Genomic DNA, 25,500 nt, shown 5'->3' with positions numbered 1-25,500 from the left:
ACCTTCTAAAACCTTCCTGCTTACATCTAGGTATGATCCTTATTAGAAGATTGAGTCAATTTGGAAATGTGACTGAGAAAGGTACTTGACACCTGTCTTTGTCTCCCTTTCTATAATACAGAATAATACCTTCATAACGTAACATGCCGGAACATTAAATGAAACAATGATTTTGCTATTTTATAAACCCTAAAGATAGAAAAATGTAACAGTAACTAACATTTACTGCAATGTAGTACACTGTGCTTAAGATCAGGGAGGGATTAAGAAGCTACAATATCCGGGTTGAATCCCAACTCTTGCTACTTAGTAGCCGCGTGACCTCGATGTACCTATGTTTCAGTTTCCTTACCTATACAATGAGGATCCAAATACTTTAGAGCAGTGATTTCGTCCCCCGGGGGGACATTTGGCATGTCTGCAGCCATCTGTATTTGACACAACTAGGGGGAGGGGTGTTACCGGCATCTAATGGGTCCACGCTAACAATGCTGCTAAACTCATACAATGCACAGCAGTCCAGAATCATTCAGCCCCAAATGCCAATAGCATCAAGATTGACAAACACTTCCTCTCAAGATAGTTGGGGTAATTTAAATGAGTTAATAGTATGTAAAGCCTTGAAACAGTAAGCACTATCTAAGTGTTAGTTACTATTATGACTAAGTATTGTGCTATGAGTTTTATATTTTCTCATTGAATTTACACAACACTCATCAAAGAGGTTCCATTGTTATCACTGTTCCATAGGTAAGAAAATTGAGGTCTGGGAGTGGCTAAGTAGGTAACTTGCCCCAACTCAGTTAATCAGTGATTGAACCTGCACTAAAACCCAGGTTTATCTGACAATTCCCACACTTTCAACACTACCTAAACTGACCCCTAAATATTATATGTAAGTTGGAAACTGTTAAAGGAAGTCTGCCTTAAGTCCCCCTCTTAACTCCCATATTATGCCATGTCCCAGTAACCTGGATCTGGATAATTCAGCCCTAACTTTTATTTTTCTTCATTATCAAGAGGAACTAACTCCAACAATGTTAATTTCAACTTTAGAAAACCCGTTCTTCCTCTAGAATTAAAATGGACTTCCTTATAAATGCCGTCCATTGCCTCTAGTTCCATCTTTAGTTGCAGCCTTAAAATGGAAGCCACAGAATTTTTAAGGGAGTGAAATGCTCTGTACATTAGAATGGTGGAAATATGTGATGATACATTTGTTCAAAGCCATGGAATATACATCACCAAGAGTGAACCCTGACATAAACTATGGACTTTGGGTGATAATGTTGTTTCATGGATTGTAACAAATGTACCATCTGGTGAATGACATCGAAATCATCAGGTGTGGGGCAAGCGGTGTATGGGAAATCACTGCACCTTCCTCTCAATTGTGTTGTAAACCTAAAATTGCTCTAAAAAAATTATGTCTTTAAAAATAAAAGGGTAATCATATTCTCGGGACAACAATAAAATCATGGCATATACTGTGACAAAGAATGTTTGTGCTGTTTGGAGGGACAAATATAGAAAATGGAATATAGATAGAATTTAGGGCATTTTATGAGGGGGAGAATTATTTGAAATATTGACTGAAATCTTTGAGAAGTCACTAAAGAAAGAGTCCCAGAAATAGAAGCACACTGCAATAGTTAATTTTATTTGTTCAAGGGCTCATATTGCAAGCATTAAACCAAGCATGGGCTTTGATTTTGTGAGCCCAGATTCACATATTTAGGAAGATAAAAGCAAACTGTGATCCACGTATATGGATGAAAAACTAAAGGCTCACAGTTAATCACATCGTAGTTTTAAATTTCTACAGCCTAGAAGCCAGAAGTCACAGATCTTTTAGGTCTTTCTGGATGTCCCACAAGGTATCTGCACTTTTCTTGAGCTGGGCAACCTCATCATCCTTCAGCTTCTGGTTGATCACACTGGTTAAGCCCCGAGCGTTCAGGATACATGGAAGGCTCAGGAAGACTTCGTTCTCAATGCCATACATCCCCTGACAGAACAAGAGAAACAATTAGATTAAGAAATGAAATCATAGGGGCATCTGGGTGGCTCAGTCAGTTAAGTGTCTGCCTTTAGCTCAGGTCATGATCCCAGGGGGTCCTGGGATCGAGCCCCGCACTGGGCTCCCTGCTCAGCGGGGAGCCTGCTTCTCCCTCTGCCACTCCCTCTGCTTGCGCTCACTCGCTCTCTCATAAATAAATAAATAAATCTTAAAAAAAAGAGAAAGAAATGAAATCATAGTAAGAATGATCACAGATCCCATGTTTAAACAGAAAGACATGTAGGAAATATAGTAAGCACAAGCTCATTCTTTAATTTTCAACACATACAGGCCCATGTTTTCCAAATACTTACATTCTGAATTTGATTTTATACATAGAATATGCAAATTCTATGTATAAAATTTTAAAAAGTAAGTATGGCAAAAATTGGATAACTGTTCTTAAAAAAAAGCGAGAAAGAAATGAAATCATAGTAAGAATGATCTGAGATCATGACCAGAGCTGAAACCAAGAGGCGGATGCTTAACCTACTGCACCACCCAGGGTGGAAATTTTTAAGAGTAGTAAGTTTTTTATTGAACTTATCGACACATCTCTGCTTGGATATACTTTAATAAAATTTACTATCTAGGGCGCCTGGGTGGCTCAGTTGGTTAAGCGACTGCCTTCGGCTCAGGTCATGATCCTGGAGTCCCGGGATCCAGTCCCGCATCAGGCTCCCTGCTCGGCGGGGAGTCTGCTTCTCTCTCTGACCCTCCCCCCTCTCATGCTCTCTCTATCTCATTCTCTCTCAAATGAATAAATAAAAAAAATCTTAAAAAAAAAAATTTACTATCTAAGTTTTCAAATTAAATTGCATTACAATGTGTTTCTTAATGGGCTGCTTTTCATGAAATCCTAAATTTTTAAAAATTCTTTAGTTTAGGAGGGAATTTCAGGGGTAGCTGTCCAACTAGTCCAGAATAAGTAGTTGGAAGCCACTCAAAGGCAAGATTTCTAGAACATCCAAGAGTTGCTAAAATAAATAGTACAATTTCCAAAACACTTTACCAGTTTCTATAAAGCATTTAATTTATTCACAGGGTCAATTTAACCATACAACTAATTGGATTATTTAATTATATTAAACAAGTTACTTTAATATATTTTTTAAACCTTTTTAATTTTTTTTAAGTTATGCTCTTTTTTTTTTAAGATTTAATTTATTTATTTTTCAGAGAGAGAGAGAGAGAGAGAGATCACAGCAGGGGGAGGGGCAGGCAGAGGGAGAAGCAGGCTTCCCGCTGAGCAGGGAGCCCTATGTAGGGCTCCATCCCAGGACCCTGAGATCATGACCTGGGCCGAAGGCAGATGCTTAACTGACTGAGCCACCCAGGCGACCCCAAACCTTTCTTAAAAAGTGTAGTTATTTTTAGTAATCTCTACACCCAAAGTGGGGCTCAAGCTCATGACACTGAGATCAAGAGTCACATGTTCTTCCTCCTGAGTCAGCCAGCCACCCCTATTTTTTCAACTTTTAATTCCAAAATTTTTGCACATACACCAAAGTAGAGATAAACAAATTCCAAATATGCACTCCAAGACTGAGCAGTTATCCAATTTTTGCCATACTTACTTTTAAAATTTTGCTATAGTATTAAAAAAAAACAAAACAAAACCAAAAACACCTGACACCACACTTTATCAAATACTTCTATACCTTTCTCTTTTGCATGTTTCTTTTAATCTACTGCATTTTCCCCTTACATTTTCACCCCTGCCATTGACTTATGGAAAATCAGTTATCTTATACAATATTTTAATACAATCTTAATTTTATTGAAAAATAATGAATTTCTACTTAAGTATCATAGCTTTTTCTTTTAAAGATTTTATTTATTTGAGAGAGAGCACGCGCATGAATGGGGAGCCTGATTGGGGCCCGATCCCAGGATCCCAAGATCATAACCTGAGCTGAAGGCAGACACTTAACCGACTGAGCCACCCAGGTGCCCCTATTTTATAGCTTTTAAATTGAACTAAATTTACTAAGGTATCAAGTACTGCATCAAAGACAATCTATAGAATAATATCCCAACTTGAAATAAAACTATTATGCTTATTCAAATAATATATATTTTGAAAATGTGTCACAAAAGACTCAAGAGTTGATATTTAATTTGCCACAGTATACAAGGGAGAAAAGAGAAGTTTCCTCAAAACTTTGAGATTCAGAAAAAAGCAGACTGAGACCATCTTGTCCTTCTTTAAATATATTCGAAGAATAGAATACTAGAAATTATATTTGTAACAGTTTATCTTACCTTCACCATTGTTGACACTGGATGAATCCTGGATAGATTTTTCAACATGGATTCAATGAGATCAGCCACACTTAATCCAATAGCCCAGTTGGTATATCCTTTTAGCTTGATGACTTCGTAGGCACTAAAGAAAGAAAAAAATCATAAAAGAGATCATTGAAATCAGACTCAGTAGTTATTGAAACTGGACTCTTTGGGTTTGACTTATACTCTCTTGTTAAACTGTGTACTCTTCAGTAAGCCTTTCTTATCTCAGTGTCCTCTTTTGTAAAATAAGGATAGCAATGGTATCTATTTTATAAGCTTGTTAAATGAGTTAACATATATGTAAAATATTTAGAATTGGAAACACTACCTAGTAGGCTCTATATGAATGCTGTGATAAATTTAAATAGATTATTGAGGGGCCCTTGGGTGGTACAGTAGATTAAGGATCCAACTCTTGGTTTCAGCTCTGGTCATGATCTCAGGGTCTTGAGATCAAGACCCATGTTGGGCTCAGAGCTCAGCAAGTCTGCTGGAGTTTCTCTCTCTCCCTCTACCCCTCCCCATGCTCACTCTCTCTCTAAAATAAATAAATAGGGCGCCTGGGTGGCTCAGTTGGTTAAGCGACTGCCTTTGGCTCAGGTCATGATCCTGGAGTCCCGGGATCGAGTCCCGCATCGGGCTCCCTGCTCGGCAGGGAGTCTGCTTTGCCCTCTGACCCTATCCCCTCTCATGTGTTCTCTCTCATTCTCTCTCTCTCTCAAAATAAATAAATAAAATCTTTAAAAATAAATAAATAAATAAATAAATAAATAAATCTTAAAACAAAATAGCTTATTATATGCATGAATATTTATAAAGTCAGTGGTAAAAACATACTTTTTTCCAACCAATCTTCAAATTCATTAACATGAGTATTTCCAAAGTTATTAATGAAATCAGGAAACAATGAAAATAGAAGGACCTTCACATTCTAAGGACAAAATATACTTTGATTTTGAGGTCCCACTTAGTACTGTCACCTAAAATACGATGACTAACCTAACAGCAGAGTGAAGATGGTACCTTGCCTGTCAATTTTCCGAACATAAATTTTACACCTCGAAACCCACAAAGGCCCTGGTCCTTAAGAGGTAGCAGGAGTAACCAAAATGAGAATTTAGGAAATTGGGATTTAATGCAATCACTGGATAGAAGACCTTGGGCATGTTGCATTACCTGAGTGAGTCCTAGTTTTCTCATTTGTAAAATAAAGGGATTAATTAATGAAATGCTAAGGACCCTTTCACATTTTTAAACAATCTTTCCCTCCATGCACAGGTCAAATTCCAGAAAAAAAAAAACAACGAACCATTACATTTAAATTAAGTAAAACAATTCCATGTTTGAGAAAGTCTTAGAACAATTCTCTGCAAATAATAATAGCTGATGTTTATGGAATGCTCACCAGCATTGTGTCTGTGTTTTTACTCAATTTTTATAGTATGACTATAAAGTCATACTATAAAATTTTTATCATATGACTTTAGAGAGGACAAAGCTGAGATTCAACTTAAAAGTTAATTGGCTTCTGTAAGTGCCAGTGTCATGATTTGAATTCAAGCCCGTATTCTTTACTCTATTCCACGATACCTTATTTTATAAGCATGAAGGTCACAGGAAAAAGTAAAAAAGAGGGAAAAAGGAAAAAGAAAAAAGAGGGCGGCATCTTTAGTTGGGTGTGGAAAGGTAAATACAGCACAGCTTTAACACTTTTAGTAATCAATCAGCAAGTACTTATTTTAGGCAATTATGAGACTAAAAGTGTCCAGGTTCTAGGCAAGTCAACCTTATTTATCAGTAAGAGGCAATGTGAAAGCCTTTCTCACTTGTTAATTCCATGTTTTGCTCCCGTTCCCTATATAATAGGATTTTTCCAGAAAAACATTTGCTTTCCCTACCGGGGACTTATATCGTAGGTTTGACCAATAAAGTTAGTCTTGTTTGCTTCAGAAGAGAACAGCTGCATGTTTACTACATATTTTTAAAAATATTTTATTTATTTATTTATTTGAGAGAGAGTGAGAGAGAACAAGCGAGAGCATGAGCTTGGGGAAAGGCAAATGGAGAGGGAGAGGCAGACTCCCCAGTGAGCAAGGAGCCTGATGTGGGGCTCGATCCCAGGACCCTGAGATCATGACCTGAGCCAAAGGCAGATGCTTAACAGACTGAGACACCCAGGCGCCCTGCATGTTTAATATATTAAGAGCTTACCTGAGCAGGCAGTCATGGAAATTGTTGACAATATTATCTAGATAAAATTAATCATCTTAAGCCCCCTTCCACTTACCTTTCCACCACCATCTTATGCACTTCCTTCCAATTTTCACTGTCATTGTCTGTTCCCATTTCTGGATTCAGTTCCTGAAGAGAAACACCTGCCACATTCACTCCACTCCACACAGCCACTGGAGAAAAAGGACATGTCATGTATTTCTGACATGATTTTAAAAAATCTTTTATTCTGTTAGTTCAGATTTCACCTCCTTGAGGCAAGTTACTGAATACCCGCTGGAGCTGCTCCAAAGACAACTGACCCAGTCTACTTTCCCCCAAAGGCTGACACATGCTTTCAAACAGCCACACAGCTGACATTTTACCTTTCAACCATTTTGGTGCCAAACAAAATTGTTGTGTCATACTCACGGAGAATATGAAATTCTTTGCCTCCCGCTAGGTTTGTGAAATCACAAGGGCTTCTAGTTCTGGACTATCTTAAACGTTTGATTTGAGAAATTTTTCGCTTCACTCCTCATTTTTTTATATAAAGCCCTTTCTTCTGGAGTGAAGTAAAAAAATAAATAAATAAATAAAATAAAATAAATAAAATAAATTCTAGGGTAAGATCCAAATATACTCCAGTTACCTCTTTTCATTCCCCAAGTCCAGTCTATCTCTCGAAACAAACTCCATGTAGTAACTACAGTGAATTTTTCTGGTCTTAACTGGATTGAATATTTCTTTCCAAGAATGCCTCCAGAGGCACAGCAAAGGTGTTCTCTAACATCAACTGTGTCTTTTGGAGGGCTTGATGCATCCGAACACCCTTACTTATTCTTAATACCTTCTAACCCAGCCAAAAGTATATATTGAAGATGCAGGTATACAAAAATGAATAAGGACATGTTCTGTGCTGTGGATGAGTTCAGAATTTACTGGGATAAACAGGCAAAGGACACTAAAGCAATGGAATGAGCTACCACAGGGGTATGGAGAAAGCATAATAAAACACAAATTAAAATTTACTTAAATTAGGGGCAAAGGGATATCAGGAAGAGCTACAAAAAAATAGGCATTTGAATTGGACCTTGAAATATAAGTATGGCTCCTCTAATGTATGGACCTTTAGAGAAGAGCATTGTAAACTCAGTAAACAGGAGCAAAAGCATGGGGTAAAGTCTAGTATGGCTAAAACCGGCTATGAAGGGCAAAACTGCCCGTGGCCAAATAAGACTCTCTTCTAAGTCCACAACTTTTGAGAATTCAGGCTAGTTTGATAAAACTATGAATCTACATAAACATGCCAGGGTTGAGCACGGTTTCATTCTCTTTCATTTCATGTACACAATACAGGTCAATGTGGAAATAGGAAGAACAGTGTTTTGGAAAAAAATGACACAGTGATGAGTGAATAGAAGACTGGATAGGAGTCAGAAGACATGATTCTAGTTGTAGTTGTGCCACTAATTAGCTAGTGGCTTTAACAAGCCACTAGCCACTATGCCTGCATTGCCTCATTTTTTTCTTGATTATAACGCAAGCCTTAAACTAGAGGACATGTAATATCACCTCCAGATCTGTGGTTCTAATAATGGTACAATTGTAATAACTAGCACTGACTGAACTTTTGCTGCACACTAGACATTGAGTTTTTTATATAGGACATAAATTCAAACAAATCCTTGGATATTAGGAACTCTTGAATGATGTGGCACAATATGCCTGAAAAAAAATTAGCATTATTCTATAAAATAGCACAGATGCAATAGTTTTAAGACCAAAGTCTTATACAATAGCAAACTCTTTACTAAAATCATATTACACACCCTCATTAAAATCAAAAGAATATTTACACCTAAACCTTTTAAGGAAAAAATAGTTCCTCGCATATAAGGCAGATATGAATTTAGTAAAATAAAAATTATCGTTATTATTAAAGTGTTTTGGATAATTACAGTTTTACACCATTAGCCATTCAATGTATTTTCATTTAATAAATAGGCTTAAGAGTTATAAGATACAATCAGAATTGTTCATAAATGTTTTTACATAAAATTGTTTGGAACAGAAATATTAATTTATTTTTTAAAAATTTCTTTAAAGTTTATTTTTTTTTTTAGTAATCTCTACACCCAACATGAGGCCTGAACTCATGACCACAAGATCAAGAGGCACATGCTCTTCTGACTGAGCCAGCCAGGTGCACCATGGAACAGAAATATTAACTTAAATGAAAAGAGAGACATTAACGTAAATAAATGGTGTTTTAACTGTTTCTTTTTTTTTTGAAGATTTTATTTATTTATGAGAGAGAGAGAGAGAGAGTAGGGGGGTGGAGCAGAGAGGGAGAAGCAGGCTCCCTACTGAGCACAGAGCCTGACATGAGGCTCCATCCCATAACCCTGAGATCATGACCTGAGCCGAAATCAAGAATCGGATGATTAATCAACTGAGCCACCCAGGTGCCCCTTAACTGTTTTAAAACAAAGTATTGTAAAAGAAACAGAAGTGCAATATAACTTCAATGTTGGTCTTTTTACAATGATTAATTTATGTCCAACAATTCTATTTAAATTCCTAAAGAAAATATTTGAGGTATTTTCCAAATGGTCTCTTACTACTTAAATGACTGATAGTTATTAATGGTTTATTAAAAATCAGATTTCATTTACTTTATCCTTTTTTTTTTTTTTAAATAGGCTCCATGGTCCAATATGGGGCTTTAACTCAACATCCTGAGATTAAGAGTCAGATAGATGCTCTACCAACTGAGCCAGCCAGGTGCCCCAAAATCAGAGTTCATTTAAAGCAAGATTTATTTTACACTATAGAATAGTAGATACTGGTTATGTAAAACCCTTTGTTACCCAATTTATTCCCACTTCAATAAACATGATAGATATAATACCTATGTTCCCTGGAAAGACCTAGAAGCAGAGATATATCAGGAGCATGAGCACACCTATGTCCAGATCTTGGTTTCTAAACACCATTCCCCTTAGAAAGAAACAGGGCTCATTGGAGAAAGAGATGCTCTAGTGCAGAGAAATGGGAAGGATAACACCAATATGGCACACTTTATTGTCCCAGAGACCAGGGCTCAAGAAATGCTGGGACATGTCAAAAAGACACAGGAGCCAGTCTGAAGAGCCTGTTACTTGCCAAATCTGGGACAATTTCTGCATTACAAAGATGGTAAAAGAACATTTGTGGAATAAAATAAAAATCTGAGTGCACATTGATATAAATGAATACATAAATGAGGAAGAGAAAGCTTTCTTTTACAGTAGAATACAATAAATATAGAAGAAATGACTGAATATTGTGTCTGACAACTATCATAGTAGTAACTTACTTAATCAAGAATTATCAATGGATACTAAACTTAGTAGGCAAAAAATTGGTGAGGACTATATACATATCTACCTAGTCACTATCAAAGTATTCTCCCCCAAATTGCTTATCTGTAATGTGAAGTTATGTGAAAATAATGTAAAATTAAAAAAATTCAGAATGACAAGAATAATACCATAAGTACACATTGGAATATTACTTTTTTTTTTCCTTACCACTTGAATCACCATGTTCTCCCAAAATCCATCCATGGCAGCTACTGGGATGAATGCCAAGTTTTTCAGCCATAAGATAGCGAAATCTAGCAGAATCCAGATTACACCCACTTCCAATTACACGGTGCTTGGGTAGTCCACTTAGTTTCCACGTAACATATGTGAGAATATCCACTAAAACGTTTAGAAATAATATATGTAAGTAAATCAAAACTGATTTCAACTGCTGTGTCAATTAGCAGGTGCCCTAGCTTCCTCCTTCCCAACTTTTCCAGCCTGAGATGTAGCCATTAAGACGTGAATACTCTGACTTTACACAGTTCAGAGATTATGGAGGGAAGAGAACCCATGGTCGCATAAGTTCCTTCTGATTGTAATGTTCCATAATGGTAATGACTATCATCATAACCCAAAAGCCCTGGGTTACTAAATTACTAAGGCATACTACTATAAAATTTTCCTGGGCACAACATACTATTCAGTAAGCAATTGTGGTAATACAAGGGACTTACATTTTGTAGTATTTAATGAAAGGACCTCTATGATAGAACTTTTATTCTGGTGTGGCACGCCCTGAGACTTCAAAGAGTAAAACCTGCTGGGCTAGACAGAATCACAGCACTTATAGGCTAAACCATCAAAAGGAGAAAATGTGCATACAAGGAAGGCAAGAGGTTAATCTCGCAGTCTCCACCTCCACACATATATAGACACTGGTTAAGGTATTTTAAGGTCCTTTTGGACTGGGTATTATAAACCTCTTCCTTGGCAACTTTGATTCAGTGGGCGTGACTCCCCGGGGAGTTGAGACTTTGAAGCTATACCTGGGAAGTTGTATAATGAGCTAATGTCTGTCTGTCTCAGGCACGGGATGCAGCAACTTCCCAAATGCCAGCTATTTGTCACTCTTGCTCCAAGTCTATCTGCCACTATGTATTTACAAGAAGTTTTATATACAAGACTGAGCTATTTACTAACCCCCAATGCAGGACTGCACAGGATAATACTAAAATAATCTGTCCTTGCTGGCTCTCAATTCTCAATATTCCATAAACCAAGGATCCCTGGTTCTGATTCACAATCTTTCTCTATGTGAAGTGTCAGAGACAGTTTTACCACTTTATCAATGTATCTACTATGCTCACCAATAAACAGTCTGTTTGGTGGCAAATTATAGACAAAAGAAGTGTGAAATAGAGAGTGAAGTCTGACTATTTTGGTTAAATAATGCAATTCTTTCTAACCAGAAGTTTTAATGTTTATTCTGCAAATGTTGATTTAGCAAAAAAGCAACTTTTAAGTTCTAACATTTGGCATTAGCATGTTATTTGTCCATCAATAGTCTATTTCTATCTTTCAAATTGGACTGATTAACGGCTTTTAGACTATTCTCAAATTCAATGCCCCTAGAATACACTTTTTGGCCAACAGAAGATCAAAAATGCTAAAATGTTTCTTACAAATTGAAGCCACATTTAAACGTTTCATTACACATTCCAGGATAATCTTCCTAGAAAATTTAAAAAGCTTCTAGGCTCTACAACAAACTGATGAAACAAACAGTTGCAACTGTTTTATATATAACTCTTCTCACATTTTTTAAACATTTGGCCCGGGACTCTGCCATTTGTTTTGCAAACACCACTCTTTTGCGGCCAATAACAGAAGACACGAGAATTGCTTCTGCTAGTAAATCCTAGAACAGAATCTTTAAAAGCCAAATAACGAAATAAAACAGACACCCTAAACATTTAACTTCACAGGAGCGAACCTTAAAACAATTCTTGTTAATAAAATACCTGGGTTGGAAACCACAATTAGGATACAATCAGGACTGTACTTGACTATCTGCGGAATAATGAATTTGAAGACATTAACATTCCTCTGCACCAGATTGAGCCGGCTCTCTCCTTCCTGCTGGCGGACTCCCGCAGTCACCACCACAATCTTAGAATTGGCAGTCACAGAGTAATCTTGAAGGAGAGGGGGGGAAAAAGGTACTTTAAACACAACTCTTCATCAAAATATATTATCTATAGTTGAAAACAGAGCTACCATACGATCCAGCAATTACACTACTGGGTATTTACCCCAAAGATACAAATGTAGGGATCCGAAGGGGAACGTGCACCCCAATCTTTATAGCAGCAATGTCCACAATAGCCAAACTATGGAAAGAGCAGATGTCCATCAACAGATGAATGGATAAAGAAGATGTGGTATATATATATACAATGGAATATTATGCAGCCATCAAAAGGAATGAGATCTTGCCATTTGCAACAACGTGGATAGAACTGGAGGGTATTATGCTGAGCGAAATAAGTCAATCAGAGAAAGACATGTATCATATGACCTCACTGATATGAGGAATTCTTAATCTCAGGAAACAAACTGAGGGTTGCTGGAGTGGTGGGGGGTGGGAGGGATGGGGCGGCTGGGTGATAGACATTGGGGAGGGTATGTGAATTGTGTAAGACTGTTGAATCACAGACCTGTACCTCTGAAACAAATAATACATTATATGTTAAAAAAAGAAGAAGAAGAAGAAGATAGCAGGAGGGGAAGAATGAAGGGGGGGAAATCGGAGGGGGAGATGAACCATGAGAGACAATGGACTCTGAAATACAAACTGAGGGTTCTAGAGGGGTGGGAGGATGGGTTAGCCTGGTGATGGGTATTGAGGAGGGCACACACTGAATGGAGCACTGGGTGTTATACGCAAACAATCAATCATGGAACACTACATCAAAAACTAATGATGTAATGTATGGTGATTAACATAACATAATAATAAAAAATATATATATTATCTATGATATGCTCCAGAAACCTAAACATCCATAAGCTTCTAGAACTTATGAAAATATTATATACAAGAACTACTCATGTAAGAATTATGTATGCAAGAATTCCGTTATTCTAATTATAAGGCTTTGAAGTATAATGCTCTTCTCAAGAGAAATGGCTTCGTCCTTTTTGAGTTACACAGAGCTAATCCAACCATGAAACTAGCTCAAAGAATGGACCAAGGAAATAAAGAGGGCCCTTTCTGGCTAAGAAATTCAAAATGCTATTGACTTTAGAATATTCGATTGCTAGTAATTTGATAAAACATAAACAGTGAGTCCAAAGTCCAGCAGGGACCCCTCCAACAAAAAAAAGGACTTAAGGACACTTCTAGGCTTATGTTAATCCAATCTATGAAGGGCAAGGAAGGCAAAGAAGTGTTTATTCTTGGCTGGAAACTGATTTCTAATACTCAGTATTTTAAGGAAGCCTATTCACTTTTAGCAGTTGAGTTTCTCTGGAGAATATTTTTTCCTCAAGGAAGTGCGTCACTTCCCAAAATATAGATATTATGACCTGATGTGATCATCAGACGCAATTGCTATGGATGAGTCACATAATAAACTGTATTGTAAGTGACTTTTGATAGTTATTTGTACCTTTTATTAGTTTCCTCCCCATACCATGGGGAAGACCTACCTCTCATAGGTTTGTTGTGAAATGAGGTAAAATGTGAGATTCAAAAATTTCCTAGTACCCAGAATGCTAATAATTCAATGAATAACAGCCAGTAGGAAGAGGAGGAGGAATTATTTTGAGGTCCACATTTCTATCTTTAGACACAGCCCTGCTATGGTGGTAGTATCACTGCATAAATGTGCTCATCCAGAACAGAGACAGCTAGAGTATGAATTTTATTTAGCTTCTTTAAAGCACTCAAATTACTTTGTGCAAATATTTTTTGGAGTCTAGAACATTCCTGTTCTCAGACACACGTAAACAAGCATTATGATGCGATTTCCTAAAGTATTATGTGTCAAATGTGTGGAAGTCACGTGGGAAGCTTATATAGGGGTAATATTTGCGTTTGTCCTCAAGGATGAATTGGAGGGAGAAGGAAAGAAAAACTGCCAATATTAGATTCACCAGGATGGAAGACTAATTTTATAGCGGAGTGAGGGTATCTACTATTAGATCACTCTGGGCATGAAATGTAACTACCTTTATCTGCCACAATTTTAGGTGTCTGAAGAAATAAACTCCCATGTTGCAGATCCATCATTTCTCCTTTGAGTTTATCTTCTAAAACATCCACAAGGGCAAGTTCATCAGCCAGAGACTAGAAATACAAGAACAGGGGTTAGTACCCTAAGCCACTCTAGCATACCTCAGCTCACAACCCAACACAGAGACGCTTATTTATGTATGTATGTATGTATGTACTTAAACACAGGGCTTAAACTCATGACTCTGAGATCAGGACCTGAGATGAGACCTAAGTTGGGATTGAGCCACCCAGATGCCCCCTAAACAGAGACCCTTTTAAAACAGCTAAGCACCAAGTGTTAAAAACCTTGAGAATTTTACGAGTTAGGCGTGCTCTTTAAACAACTGCATGAGAAAGTCTTGAATGAACTATTAGTATTTAACACACTGATTTTTCTAAATTTCACCTTCTAGTACTCAACTAGGATTCAATGATCATGATACAAATCACTTTAAGAGTATGTAGACAAAGATTCCTTGTGAAACCAATAGTTCAATAGTGGTCTCAGGATTAAGTCTTCCCATGAATGAGGGGTGGTGGACTCACCCAGACCCAGAATCCACCTTGGGCAGTGTCCATCCCTGAAATCACCTCCAGTCTGGAGGGTTTTTCAGAGGGCAGATTTGGTTTAAACCATCAATAGTTTGAGCAAACAGTAGGATTTGAAGCCTGAACACCTCAGGTTGGATTGAGCCAACTTGCATGTCTTGATGGGGGAATGGAAGGGGTATCCTACGGATGGTGGGGTCCAGGACTAGCAGATTCTCCTGTGATCAACCCAAGTCTCTGAGCTCTCTTGTTTTCTATTACAGTTGTCATCCTCTGCCACTCATTCAAAATAAAGGTCTAAATCAACAAATATACTATTTAATTTTGATCTAGAGTCATAATTTAACATATTCTATAGAATGTTTTATATGTAACATGTCTTATTTTTGTATGTTCTCTATATCTCTACATGAAGAGTGGGAGAAAACAAAACCTTTACAGTCATACACAGTACTCTCTTTGGCAAGTATCTGAACTCTTCTTGTAAAAATAAGGGAGGGCGGATAGGTTGTCCGTCTAGATGCATCCAAACAACCTTTCAGCTTTGAAATTCCATTATCTTACGGAAACACATTAATTTGCAAAATTTATAAAAAGTAGTTATCCCTCTTACTGAAATTTCACTAGAGTCCTTGCCTTTACTGTTTTTAGGGCTATTAGCAAAATAATTAGCTTAATAGGATATATCAATACTGAAGCCCACTTAAAAATGAAGATACCTCTTCTAAGGATAGTGTGATCAGCTATATAGGAGAAGCTTGTTCATAGGAAAAGTGTAGGTAATTAGGTTCAGAGGCACTTTGAAGGAAATGGTAGAGTAGCTAGGGTGTAACAGGACGGATCTCGAAGGCACTGACCAGCAGAGGGAGAAGCCGGTAAGAAAACCTGACCTACTTTAGTTTGCTGGCCAAAGCAGATCCCGTTCCCTGTGGGAGCCAAGAGATGAGCACTGTCCAGACCTCGAATATCAGTGGCTTGCTAGTCTCAAGAAGTGAGTTATAATAGGCTTGCTTGTGAGTTTCTGAGACTCGAGCCTCCAAATGTGCTCTCACTTCCAAGCAACAGATTTACTTCTGCAATGACCATTTCGTGAGTTGGGGATTACTTAGCAACTGTTTCCTCATTTCCACACATATCAAATACTGGCATTAACTTCTACAAGTTTTATTTAAAAACATGTTTTGATACTTTTTAAATGGTATTGTTCCTCTGCAGCCTCTGACAAGATCACACAAACCTTATTGGTGTTTTTTAAACCCTAGGTTGGGGGCGCCTGGGTGGCTCAGTTGGTTAAGCGTCTGCCCTCAGGTCAGATCATGATCCCTGGGTCCTGGGATCGAGCCCTGCATCAGGCTCCCTGCTCAGTGGGGAGCCTGCTTCTCCCTCTCCCTCTGCTGCTCCCCCTGCTTGTGCTCTCTCCTGCTGTCAAATAACTAAATAAAATCTTTATGAAAAATAAACCCTAGATTAGTACACTATAACTTAATAATAGCCATCATGTTCTGTCAAGGTACTGAGCACTAGGAATATCACTCTTATTTTAGTCATATAACATGTGTGCTGCTAAAGTCAGCATGGCAAAACAATTTCGGGCTTAAGTGGAAAAGGATGTCACAGGATCTGAGATCCCGTCTTTTGTTTCAGCCAGTGGGTGTGGAGAATTGGCTGACAAGTGCATCCTCAGCTGACAAGGAAGGAAGAGATCCAGCACTTGAAAAAAATAATTGTAGCACTGAATTTAGCTGCATCTGCACAACTGAATATCCTCCAAGTGTGGAGGCAGGCAACACAGAAGATGTATGACTAAGTGTCAGCACTGTTGTTTGACTGAAATAAATCTCCTTCGGTATTCCTACGCAGGTTTCCCCCGCTATCCTAAAGTAGAATGTTCCTACCAAACCTTTTGCAAGCAGCAATGGCATAAAGCAGAAGCAGCAATTACCATTAATTTATATGGGAAATTTTTGAAAATTCTCAGATCCCAATAACCTCTCTTAGGCTTTTCTTTCTTTCTTCTTCTTTTTTTTAATAGTATTGTGTTTTGGGGGCACCTGGGTGGCTCAGTCGTTAAGCGTCTGCCTTTGGCTCAGGTCATGATCCCAGGGTCCTGGGATCAAGCCCCACATCCGGCTCTCTGCTCGGCGGGAAGCCTGCTTCTCCCTCTCCCACTCCCCCTGCTTGTGCTCTCTTTCTCGCTGTGTCTCTCTCTGTCAAATAAATAAATAAAATCTTTAAAGAAAAAAAAATAGTATTGTGTTTTTAATTTCAAATTCCACATGTTCATTCCTGATACCATAGAAAAGCAAATTGACTTTTTTCTTAAGATTTTATTTATTTATTTGACAGAGAGAGTGCACAAGCAGGGGGAGTGAAAGAGGGAGAAGCAGGCTCCTGCTGAGCAGCAAGCACGATGCGGGGTTCGATCCCAGGACCTGAGCCGAAGGCAGACGCTTAACTGACTGAACCACCCAGGTGCCCCTCTCTTAGGCTTTTCTGATACCTTAAGACACATCTTGCTAACAGATGCACAAAATAAACTGAGGTAAAGCAAGATGCTTACGCAGGTCAAAGCTCCTGCAGCCTCAGGCTGAGATGCAGAGTGTGTGCGGTTACCTCCTGGGGAAGGAGTCTGGTGGGGCCCCTCCCACTGCTTGGGGTGTGTGCTGCCTCCATAACAAAATAACCTCTGGCTGCGTTTTGCTTTTTACCCTTTTGAGGTAAAAGGGAAAATCCTCCTGGGATTTCTTTTGGTTAGCGAAATAGCTACTTATGGGGGGTCTTCAGTAAAAGCAAAGTGGCGGAACATGAGCTTTCAAAAAGCAGGTGTTTATATATTACCTGTATTGTAAATATACCTGATTGTATTGAATACCTGTATTGTAAAGCCTGTGAATCCACTTACCCTGTAAACATACTCAAAGTAGTTTGAAACAGCAAGGCTTAAGGTCAGGTAGAAGGCAAGAACATCACTGTTGAACCTGACCACTTGTTTAACATACAACAAAAATATCTTTTAATCTAAAGTCCTACGTGGACCAGAGGTGGCCCTATTTGCCTCCTGACCCTCTTAGCCAATAAATTACTACCACCGATGCCTTAGCATTTGATCGTTGCATTTTTATATCCAAGTGTTTCATCTGCATGAAATTTTGTGGGAGGAAAAGGTGTAACTCTTTCCAAATAATGAACTAAACAGACAAGCACCTTTTATTCAGTGATGTGCGGAATGCCACTTCTATCATATTATTAAATACTGTTTGGGCCTTTTTCTGGGCTTTCAGTCCGTTTTATTAATCTGTCAATTCTTATACAAAGATGAAATTTTAATTACATCCTACTTTTAAGCCAAGGCCTGCACGGCTAAAACTACTTCACAGTCAGTCTGTAGTTACACTGCTCTGAAGAGCCTTCTTAGGCTGCGTCTCTACCACAAGAATGTGGCTAGTCGACTTGAGTGAAAACAGAGACTCAAAGGCAGCGGGACACAGAGGCCAATGGTTTATGATAACCTCAGAGCCCCCTCTTCACAGCCAAAATGCAGAGCCTGTGATGGGTAGTAGGACAGGAATCATACCTGGCAATAGAAGCCACGAGAAAGGAAAAGCCATGATCAAAATTTGACAAAATATAAGTGATTATTAGGAATAGCAGAAGGATTTATTTACGTAACACATACTTATTACTAAATGCACCCGACATTACTCTACTAATTAGGAACATAGTCATGAACAAATTTGTCAAGTCCTTTCTCTCATGGAATGTCCCAGAAAGGGAATAGGAATTAAGCGAACCATTTCAGATGATTTTTGACAATGACAGTGCTACAAAGACCATAAGGCAGGGTGACGTTTAAAGTTCCCAGGAAGGAAGTTTACTTGGACAGTCAGCGACTGTCTGCCTACAAAGCTGTGATACGAAAGAGGAAGAAGTCAACTCTGATGGTCTAGGGTAGAACGTTCCAGGTGAAAGAAAAATGTAAGGAAAAGGGTTTTAAGCAGAAATGAGCTAGGTATTTTGGAGAAGGAGGGCAGATGGTAAACGATGAAGTCACAGACGGTAAAGGTGCTGCTGGTACTGTGTGAATGGCGCCCCCTGGAGTTGCGCATTGCACCACCTTGCTCGGAGACAGGCAGGAGGCATCTCTGCCATCTCTGATTTTGATGTACACCTACAGTCTATGTGTCCCGTGAAACTACTGGAAAGTTTAAGTACAGGAGCTACAGTTTTTATCAAAGCTTACGACGGTTCATCTGAAGGCAATGAGGCTGGGGAGAGTGGGCAAGAGAAGCAAATGTAATTGAGTTTTTGTAGTGATGGGACATTGTATTGGGGGCCTCAGTTGCCTTCTTGGGCCTGGGAAAGGTGTGGGCCTCCTCAACCTCTATCTCTGATGCCCCAGCTTGGCTCACTTCCTGGGGAGAAAGCAATGTGTACTCCCTGTAAAGCATACCAGTCCATGATGGACTCAAAGACCGGATCAGGAACTTAGTAGCTCTATGTGATCTTCACCCAGTGGCTTCACCTTTCTAGTCTGTTTCTTTCCAACAGTAATATATAGATGACAATACTCCACCAGCTTTTGGGAAGGAGTAAATGGAGTAATATGTAAACCCCCAACAGAGTAGGGCACTGTTATTTTCCTTCCTCTATGAAACTAATAGGGTTTATAATCCCCGAACATTAATAACAATTTTGAAGCACTTTAATCTTCACCCATTAAAATAAGATTTAAACATTTTTAATTAGTACAATGGTCTTTGAGCAAGGCAGTCATTCCCTCATGGCATCTAAATTGGAAGATTCCTACTGTGTTAGCAGCAGGGTCTGTTCTCTCAAGCACCTGAATTGGGCCAAAGTATTACATAACATGAGTACAACCGCAAGTTTATTTACCGAAGACGATTTTAAGTTAACAATGAAAACCACAGAGGTACTCCTTATAGAGTCATGATAAATTAGATGTACTTTCCTGAAATGTCTAAGTTTTGAGATTAGCAGGAGAAAAGAAATATCTTTAGCTAGTATTTCACTAATACCTTGATTTTTTTTAACTGCCTAGATACTAGTTTGGAATAAAAAGAAACTGGAGCCAATATAGATAGGAGTCCAGAGCCTGGGTTCAAAGTACAGCTTTATGGGGGCGCCTCACTGGCTCAGGCGATAGAGCATGGAACGTTGATCTTGGGGTTGAGAGTTCGAGCCCCTCGTTGGGGGTAGAATTTACTTAAAAAATAAATTAAATTAAAAAACAAAAAACAAAACACAGCTCTACTACTTCAGCTGTGTGACTGTGGGCAGGCTGCTTAATCTCTTTATACCTCAGCCACCTCATCTGAAAACAGGATATGAACACTTCCCATTCTGAGGTTGTTGTTTAAAATGAAGGCTTTTATTAAAGCACTTCCACCGTGGTATACATTCAATAAATGTTTTAAAAGAAATGTAAGCTGGAATATTTTTCATTTTCATTGGCATGAACAGTGAGCACTAAATATGATTACTTAAATTCCCTGTGATTTGGGAAACAGCTATTATAAATAAGCACCTAGTCAATACTAGCTAGAAAAAAAATGCAAGAGTAAAACCTTCATCGGTGTGTACTACATATTTTAGTTGATTTCTCTGATAGCTTTTTCTCAGTAAAGACTTAAAATTTGCTCCTTGATAATTTAAGCTTTGCAAACAGAAACTTTTTTGGCGAGGCATTTATTCAGGCAGCCTTCAGATATGGCACAAAGGGACAGTGTCCTCTACTGAAGGCAAAGCAGCCATTTTTTTTAGGGGGGCAGGGTTCCTACACTTAAAGCAGCCTTTAAAAAGATCAAGGAATCGGGCGCCTGGGTGGCTCAGTTGGTTAAGCGACTGCCTTAGGCTCAGGTCATGATCCCAGGGTCCTGGGATCAAGTCCCACATCGGGCTCCCGGCTCGGCGGGGAGCCTGCTTCTCCCTCTGACCCTCTCCTCTCTCATGCTGTTTCTCTCTCGCTCGCTCTCCAATAAATAAATAAATAAAATCTTAAAAAAAAAAAGATCAAGGAATCAATTCAGTGAGGTAAATAATTTAAAGGGCCTCTTTCCTCAAAAGTCCGTGGAGACTAAAAAAAGCGATGGCCTGACCTACATGGGGTGCACACAGAAGGCAAGCCGGAAGTCTGTGGAAGTATACAGAAAAAAAGTCTGCAGCAGTGGAAGGGGCTAGCAGCATGACATCGGTGTTAAATCTCCCGATGCTGAGAACTGCGCTGATTACGCGAGAATTCATGTCCGATTAGGAAATGGACTCTGAAGGACTTAGGTCATTTCCACAACCTCGCAGAGCCCTTGTGCAGATTATTTATTAATTATAGAGGGTAAAGGGAACTTTGCAGTGGAGAAATCCTGCACTCATCACTTCAACCCAGGGCGCCTTGGGCACCACCAGGAATAAGAAAAAGTGGAACATCACGTGCCCCTATTGTGATGCCATCGCCTAGTCATAACCCCACCCCAACATTTCACCTGAACCTAATCACAAGGAAACATCAGACCAGCATAAATTGAGGGACATTCTACATAAGGGACTTGCACCCTACAAAAATGTCAATGACGTGAGAGACAAAGAAAGCTGAGTAACAGCTCCACGTTAAAGAAGAATGAAAGAGACATGACAAGTATATAAAAGATAGGATTCTGGATTGGGGTGGAAACAGATATAAGAAACTATAAAACAGGTGGGAGAATTTTAACTCTAGGTACTGTATATTAGATATTAGTATTATATCAATGTTAACTTCTCTGAGTGTAGTAATTCTATTGTGGTCATATAGGGAGAGTGTTCTCAGTAAATACGTGCTCATGTACTTAAAGGTGAAGTGTCATGATGTCTATAACTTATTTAAAATTATTGTTCAGGGAACGGGGCACCTGGGTGGCTCAGTCAGTTGACCTGCCTTCCGCTCAGGTCATGATCTCAGGGTCTTGGGATCGAGTCCCGAGTCAGGCTCCCTGCTCAACAGGGAGTCCACTTCTCCCTCTCCCTCTGCCCCTCCCCCCTACTTGTGTGCTCTCTCTTACTCTCGTGCGTGCGCATGCGCACGTGCTAATAAATAAAATCTTTAAAAAAATAAATAAACTTGTTCAGGAAAACAAAAATCTTTTAAAGATACAATAAAATCCCGGTGTGCCTAAAAAGATTGTATACATAAACTGGAATTATCATGTCTGGTGTTCTTGAAATGTACCTTTCCCAGAATGCTGATGGCACACGCCATACCAACTTGTCCAACACCCACTACAGTGATCTTATTGTTTGGGACGGTTGCCTCTTCTTCTGCAACTGGTGCAATCAGTTTTTCCTTAAGAGTTGCCATTGTGCCCTGCAAGAAAAGAATCAAAACCTTATACAAACACCCACATATAAAACCCAAAGAGAATAATCCATAAAATGTTACTGTTGCAATTTTGAACTACAGCACAGTTGAAAATGAGCCTAATGATATTCTCCAGCACAAAATATATTTTAAAACACCAGGTAACCCACTTAATGGAGAATTTAATTAAAACAAAAACTTCCATGAAGCCATTAGAATTTGGGTTCTTCTCTTCAGCCTAGGATTCTGTGTAGTATTTAACAAATTATAACAATTTTGTCTGTGGCTCTTCATTTATTGGCCAAAAGACATGAATATTTACATGTAGATTAGCCCACTTTTTTCCATTCCCCTCATAAAGAACTTCTATGTAACTATGCAAACTAAATTAGAGCCCTGTACTAACCCATATTTAAGCTCAGGTTAAAAGAGTTAATAGCCAGTTATGAATATAATTTCTACTACTAATGGTTATTATCACTCTTTGAAGATAGGGACTGGTTCTTCTACTTCAAGTCTTACTTAAAACCGGTCAGTGTACTGGACATATAATGTATACTTCATAAATACGGTGACATGAAAATGGTGATGAATGTTGATGCAAAATCTTCAGAAATATTACTCTAGATTCCATTCAGTGTACCTTGGAAGCTAACTGGAAGGTGGGCATGCACTTAATACATTTTCCTTTCAGGGAGTCACATTAGGGGAATATCAACCTTTGAATCAGCTTCTTTCCAGCCATTAAAAAAAAAAAAAAGGAAGAAAAGAAAACCTGTTGGAAAACATTCCATATACTAACACCAAATTTATCTGTGCCATCAGATAATCAGGTACATTTTCTGGATAACTAAAATGGCAAAAGTTACTGAATTAATGAAAGAACCTTCATAATGCCATGGCAGTTTTGTACACAAAATAGTTTTTTGTACACAAAAAACTGCCCTGCCTTAAACAGAGAGGGTACAGGTCATAATTAAGCCCTTTCTTCCTATTTAAGTATCACTTGTAATTGTCATCCATTATTATTTTCGTTTTCCCTTTACTTTTTACAGCTATTTCAAACTGTGCCCTGCTTTCTAGTCTCCTTTTTGTTTCTCATTTGCAATGGACTAAGTAACAGAAGTTTACTAGTTTAGTAACTGTATATGTTAAGTAAGAGTTTGGAAGACTCCAAATTGGAATAAAGTACTTGAATTTAGACACAACTATGTAACAACTATTTTGTTCTATAGCTATTTTTCCACCAAAAAATACTGCCCCCCCCCCCCCATCTGTAGGAACTAAATTTAGAGATGACTTTGCAGAGTCCATCTGCAGTCTTCTCACGAACGCTAAGAAAGAAATGGGCAGCCCGGCGCAACAGCCTCCACAAATGGCCCGACAGAGAAATTCACACACGTCCTGCATTCTGAGCAGAATCAGAAGACTGCCGAGATACAAGCTGCGTATTTTTTCTCCATTAAGTCTATTTTCGTTAGCTGGTTTAAGAGCCTCATAGACAGAATCCAATAAGCAGTGGAAAACAAAAATCCAGAAATGGTCGCTATATACACATTAGTCCTTCGGACAGACCTTCTAAAGTGATTCTGGAACCTTCAGAAACCACAGTTAGAGGCTCAAGCCAGCACATATTTTCTTTCAGATCTTGCTGGAGAAAAGTGCTTAAATTTTTTTTTTCTTTAATAGAGTTATAAGAAATTAGAAAAAAATGTTTTCTATTATATATGCAGGACTGTGCCTCGATCCGAGTGTTGGCTGCAGGGGAAAAGACTGGAAAACAGGGCCAAAATCTCCGATTCGTGGTCCTCTCCATCCCCCTCAGGTCCAGCGCCCCCGCCTGGGGGAAGGGAGAGAGAGTCCCCCGCCTCCCTGCGGATGTAAATCGTTAGAAATGAGCCGACGAACTAGGGCCTTAAGTTCAGTAACAAAGACCCTCTTTGCAGGCTACCCCCCACCCCCCGATTTTCACCTTGTAAAAAGCCAGGTTTTGCCATCTGATTCCTCCACTAACCAAGTGTCAGCTCTCCCGCTCTCCGCGGCCCCCTCTCCCCAGGCCCTAATTGCAGCTGGGGTCGCTCGCCGCCCACAGGCCACCTTTCTCTGCAGGCTGCCCGAGGCGAGAGCAGCCGGTCACAAGGGAGGGCAGCCACCATAGCTCTCCCGGGAGAAGGTCTCTAGGGAAAATTCCAGACCTTCCTTACTCTCAACACCAAGGCTGGCCAAGTAAACAAGGCACCCAAAGCATCAAGAAAAGAGGCCAGAAAAGAACAGGCCTGTATCCGGGCAAAACTGGAGTGCAAGGCCAAACCTGCAGATCATCCGTTACCCGCATCCCCACAGAAGCAGGGGCACTTGTCCATTACCCTGGAAGTAGATTCCAACACCCAGGCTCCAGACCTGCCAGCCCTCACATGGTACTCGGTTTCCTTTCCCGCCCCTAGCTCAATTCCTCAAGCACGTGTCCGGGGTCCCGCCAGCAGGCACGGGGTGGGGGTGGGGGGGTTGAGGTGATGCGGCCGCCATAAACCCATCAAGGACATGCAGAACCCCGGTTTTAGCTGCAAATACAACAAGTCTCCCTCCCTGATACAGCACAGGCTGGAGGCGAGCTCCGTGGCGGGGAGGACAAGGCCTGGGGCGCAATGGCAGCCCCTTGGCTCTGCCTTCGGTTCCCCAGAGGAGGGCACGGCCTGCCGCCCCAAACCCTGGGAGTGAATCAAGGCCCGAGTCCGGATGCTCGGGGCTAAAGGCCCCAGAAAGCAGAAGTCCTTCTTGGTCCTTTCTCCAGTGTTGCTACGAAAAGACTCCCCTACACGTCCCACCCGGGTGCCCGCGAACCCGGATTCAGGGGCCTGGGCTGAAACCTACCAGAGAGAACCCGCGGGGAGAGTCGCGCGAAGAAGACAATGTTAGCTGCGTGCGTCTCCTCGGGCGCAGGATCTGCAAGGAGAGAGGAGGAGGCGGGGCCCACCCACTCCGCAGCCTCTTAGCTTCCTCTATTGTGATTGGAAACCCGATCACCGCCTACCCCTCCCCTCGTCTCGCTCAATCCCCTTCAAGGACAAGGGCTCAAGTGTGCACACGCTTTCTCCCTGCCCACAGGAGGAGGTCACCTTCTGATGGCAAGGGCGGTCTCAGCTCTACAGCCTCTCTCGGCTTACGGACTTCAACACAGAGGCCCCGTTATTTCTAAAACTTGCCCAGCTTTGACTGTTTTGGACTCTCACGCTCTCGTTTGGATACATTTAGTCCAAATAGAAATAAATTTTATTTTGCATCCCAGGTCAGCTTTAGAGGACCGCTGTCCTTCGCCGAGATGTTGGTGGCATGTCACCTTGGAATAGTACTGGTGCTTCTGAATGTTTTGAAAAATAAAACTGAGCTTTCAGTTTTCACCATCTTGGTT

At 39.7% G+C, this 25,500-nt stretch overlaps 1 protein-coding gene across 1 annotated transcript; it reads right to left on the bottom strand.

Annotated features, from left to right (window-relative positions):
* Window positions 1-1,639: 1,639 nt before the first annotated feature.
* On the bottom strand, window positions 1,640-25,111 carry LDHB (lactate dehydrogenase B). Its single transcript, XM_021690600.1, has 8 exons — window positions 24,963-25,111; window positions 21,963-22,097; window positions 14,149-14,266; window positions 11,937-12,110; window positions 10,138-10,311; window positions 6,639-6,756; window positions 4,325-4,448; window positions 1,640-2,008 (listed from the first exon to the last, which is right to left on the bottom strand). The coding sequence occupies exons 2-8, from the start codon at window positions 22,089-22,091 to the stop codon at window positions 1,841-1,843; spliced, it is 1,005 nt and encodes a 334-aa protein (XP_021546275.1). The 5' UTR covers window positions 22,092-22,097; window positions 24,963-25,111; the 3' UTR covers window positions 1,640-1,840.
* Between the last annotated feature and the right edge of the window lie 389 nt (window positions 25,112-25,500).

This window comes from Neomonachus schauinslandi, chromosome 5 (genome assembly GCF_002201575.2).
Source record: "Neomonachus schauinslandi chromosome 5, ASM220157v2, whole genome shotgun sequence".
Classification (NCBI taxonomy): Eukaryota; Metazoa; Chordata; class Mammalia; order Carnivora; family Phocidae; genus Neomonachus; species Neomonachus schauinslandi.
Note: the sequence above shows the minus strand (reverse complement) of the source record. Positions and strands in the feature narration are given on the sequence as shown.